The sequence below is a fragment of the Dipteris shenzhenensis genome, chromosome 11, assembly GCF_047967505.1.
Source record: "Dipteris shenzhenensis isolate YYH24624 ecotype China chromosome 11, Dip_SZ_1.0, whole genome shotgun sequence".
NCBI lineage: Eukaryota > Viridiplantae > Streptophyta > Polypodiopsida > Gleicheniales > Dipteridaceae > Dipteris > Dipteris shenzhenensis.
The window spans coordinates 9,966,867-9,971,048 of NC_141606.1; the positions used below are offsets into that span (position 1 = coordinate 9,966,867).

Below are 4,182 nucleotides of genomic sequence, written 5' to 3' on the forward strand. Positions count from 1 at the left end.
TTTCTAAGACCCAAATAGGGACCAATGAATAGCCTTCCTATTTCTTACCGAGTTAAGTAAGAGCAACCACCACAAGCCACCTTATTTCTTACGTTTTGCAAAATAAATGAGAATATAGGCATTAGAGGCCTTGCTAGTGTGGATACAAACGTGGATACAAACTCTACTACAAAGGCAATGGCAACAGCTAGCTATGTGGATGAGTGCATAACACTACATGCAAGACCATGAACATAAATTGGCTTTTAATGTTATAAGCCCCAAAGTATTAACATAACCATAACTAACCCCAAGCTAATCATGGTATAAGAAGGGTGTGAGTAACTTCCAATTAGCTATTTTGAAAACAAACTATGACTCCCTAGATATGCTCATCCTCTATAAGACCCCTAACAAGGTAAAAAAGGTTGGCCACATGCTAACCTATTTTCCATGCTACATTCTAAATTGGACAAGTAGGCCACACTTTTTCTTACATATTTTGGCCTATACATCTAAAAGGGAAAGTAGTAGATGCTACATATTTCTTGACATATCTAGAAGGGCAATCACCAAGCAGAGGCCATTGGTTTCTAAAGGGCATCTTACTATGCTAAAAAAGATAGCACACTAGACCACCCGACTTTCTACATGACATCAATGAGGGCAGCCTATGTCGACCCTATTTCTTGTACTTCTTGGCCTTTGTTGGAAAGGGTGGCCATAAGGTGTCTTGTTTCTTGCCTTGCAGCCAAAAGGACATTTGCTAGCCTCCCTATGCCCACCACACATCCAAAAAGGCATTTGAAGTGCTCCTTATTTCTATCCTTTATCCAAAAGGCAAACCATTGATTGCCTCATTTTTGCACATAGTCCATGAGGTAGCCAAATTGGTTACTCTATTTTCTCTTCTTTATCCAAAAAGGTGGTTGATGGTTGCTCTTTTTTTTGGCAAGCATTGCCTTATTTCTCACCTCTATTTGTGTAACATGTGACATGGATGCCCTTATAGGATGTCTTGAGGTGTTTTATAGTGTAGCTTGTGAGAAAGGGACTTGTTTGGCTTACCCTTTTTGATGCTCGAAGCATGAGAATGGACAACTTATGTGGCATATGAAAATTATAGAGGACTAGTGTATAAGCATGTCAAATGTTGAGGTCATGATTTCAAACATATCCAAATATTGAATCCATACATGCGAGCAATACACAAATGACAACTTCTCAACATGACTACGTTCAAAAGTTTAGAACAAAGGATGGTTTTGCAAGAAATCAGGCAATAAAACTACACAAAACTAGGTAAATACAAATTTGATATTAGGATTTGTACAAAGGGTGAAAGGTACAAAATAGGAAAAGAGAAAGAAAGCCTCTTGAGTATTTCATTCCCTTCTTGGGCATAAGCAGCTAGAATTACATTTTGAAACTATACAAGAGAACTTCATTTGGGAGAGACAATGGAGTACAAGTCTGGAGACTTGGTTTCTATCCCATTCAAGTTTGATGGGTAAGTGATGGGTGAAGCCAGGTAAGGGGGCTCCTCCACAGGCAATGTGCCTTCCAACATTTGCACCACTTGAGACATTGTGGGGCGTAATGAAGCTTGGTGTTGAAGGCACCACATGCCAACTTTGAGTACTTGCAATTGTTCATGTGTCTCATGGACTTGTAACTCGTACACATGAGATATGACACTACTAGGATGTTGCTGTATTGATCTGGTTGAGATGCATTGAGATGCCCAATTATAAAGGTGGGCAAGATCGTCTTGGATGGTGATGCCATGGACAATCTCAAGGAGTAGCATGCCAAAGCTATAAACATCAACCTTGGTAGTAATCTCTTCATTGCTAAGCCATTCTGGGGCAAGGTAGCCATGGGTGCCATGTGTAATTGACATGGTGATGTGCTCATCACGATGGCAAAAGAGGCGAGCGAAGCCGAAGTCGGCCACCTTGGGGGAGAAGTCGTCATCGAGGAGGATATTTTGGGGCTTAATGTCACAGTGGAGGATGGGACATTGACAATCATGGTGGAGGTATGAGAGGCCATGGGCAATGCCAAGCGTGATGGAGAAGCGAGTAGGCCAAGGGAGGGGCAACGGATGAGCGTGGGAGGAGAGCAAGTGGGTGGTAGAGGCTGTTGAGATGGGTGACAAATTGGTAGTGATGGGGGAATCAGATGGAGAAAATAGGAACATATCAAGTGATCCCTTGGCCATGTACTCGAAAATGAGCATTCTGCTGCCACCTTCGGTACAGAAACCAAAGAGGTGTAAGAGGTTGATGTGGTGGATCTTCCCAAGGGTACTCATCTCTGCATTGAATAGTCGGTTTCCCTCAGTTTCCTCCTCGACAGAGTTATAACTCTTGAGCACCTTCACGGCCACCACGGTGTGGGCTTGGTCACCATGAAGTGTAGCCTTCTTGTTGGATGTGACCCAGCCCTTGTAAACCTTCCCAGTAGCTGCCTCCCAGAGCAAGTGGCTGAAGTTCTTGGTGGCCATAACAAGCTCTTGATATGTGAATCTCAAGGGCCCTTGTTGAGATAAGACCACCTCCTCCTCCGCCGCCATTGTCGCTGTGGTTGTTGCCACGTGGTGCCTCCGTTGTTGCCAGTACCACCAACCTCCGATGAGAGCTATCACAACCACGATCCCCAAAGCCACTCCAACACCTATAGCAACACGCTTTGGGGTTCCTGCCCCCCCTACACCATTTATCAAGGTAGCAACTTTGACATACACATTGTTGCTGGTGGTGGAGTACCCATTCAACAAATACCCCGTGGAGCTGTTACCTTTGAGAAAGCACCTCCCAGTTCCGTCCTGCTTGTACGACGCAGCCATGCATGCACATTCTTGCAAGCACAGATTTTTGCATTCTTCCTCATCCACCGTCGGTATGTTCGCCGGGGAGATGTCGTTGAAGTCGTAATCGTAGTTGGCCGCCTCCAGCATCGCTGTGTTGTAGCTGCTACCATTGCTTGAGCAGCTCATGTTGAAGCTTATATCGGTGGTGCACCCATGTGAAATGTCACGGACGTCGATGGCATGATAACCAGGTGGGCAGTTGCAGGTTACCTTCTCATTGACTACCTTGCACAACCCGAACGGACCACAAGGGCTGGCCACTTCGCACGGGTCAGCCACAGCTTCCCAAATCATCCGCCACAAGCTGGAATTCGATTCCCAGCTGTAGATCCGTGGGTTGCCATCGTAGTCGAGCGTCAATCTTCTTACTGAATGATCCATTGAATAGTTGTTGTTGTCGAACAGTATCCCCCAGGACGCTTGTATCTCAAAATTGTTGCCAGTGGTGTTGATCTGTGCGTACCAGAAAATAAAATCGTGCCCGTATTCATCCAATCCATGAAGATACAGATTTTTAAAACTATCCATTTCGAGGCGATATTTACCTCCAGCGTAAGACGTAACATTCTCCCTGGACTGCAACAGATCCGATCCGTTTGTCAGCACAAGAGATGGATCAACTGTCAGTTCCCCTTGATTCGGCAACATAAGAGTGTCGGTGATATCCGTAAAGCTCTGCCAAATGGTGTTGTTGTTGGCGTCATTTAGTACTAGATTTCCCGTTTCTAATAATTCTGCGGAAGAGATGCCCAAGTTGCTAGTGTTGCTGCTCCACACAACAGACCTCGTCGAATCGAGCAGTTCCATGTTGCCAGAGGCTGTGAAACTGAAGGTCGCATTAGCGTCCACCACGGGATTTTGTGCAAAGTGTGCCCACCAAATGGCTGTTCTATTGGGATCTTTCGAGGTCCAAATGGCCAACAAGTACTGACTTCGGGAGACGTCTCTGAAGCCAAACGTGAAGGTTCCATTTGTTGACAGCCAGTAGCCACTGTTTTGCTGAGCTGTGAAGGAAGATCCTGGTTGAGCAAGCGAAGAAGCTATCGATTCAAAATTTGCGAGGAGGAACAAGAAGAGCAAAAGCCTAGGGATGGGTCGAGACTGCAGAGGCAGGCCCATGGAAGGGTGCAGGGATACAAATGGATGGATACAGTTTAGCATGCCAAAGAGGTCCAAGGTTTCTTAAGGTGGAAGGACATCTCTAAGGATCTGTTCTGGCAAAGCGCACGGCCAAGGCAGTCAAAAGGTGGCTCTCTTCGTCTGCAGCACTATTGACTATTTCACTCGCCATTATGAGTCTACACTTATCAAGAAGAGCGGTTAAAAGC

At 45.4% G+C, this 4,182-nt stretch overlaps 1 protein-coding gene across 1 annotated transcript; it reads right to left on the bottom strand.

Annotated features, from left to right (window-relative positions):
• Positions 1-1,423: 1,423 nt before the first annotated feature.
• On the bottom strand, positions 1,424-3,449 carry LOC147896601 (G-type lectin S-receptor-like serine/threonine-protein kinase At5g24080). Its single transcript, XM_087381910.1, has 2 exons — positions 3,400-3,449; positions 1,424-3,307 (listed from the first exon to the last, which is right to left on the bottom strand). Exons 1-2 carry the CDS (start codon positions 3,418-3,420, stop codon positions 1,424-1,426), a joined length of 1,905 nt encoding a protein of 634 aa, XP_087238036.1. The 5' UTR covers positions 3,421-3,449.
• Positions 3,450-4,182: the final 733 nt, after the last annotated feature.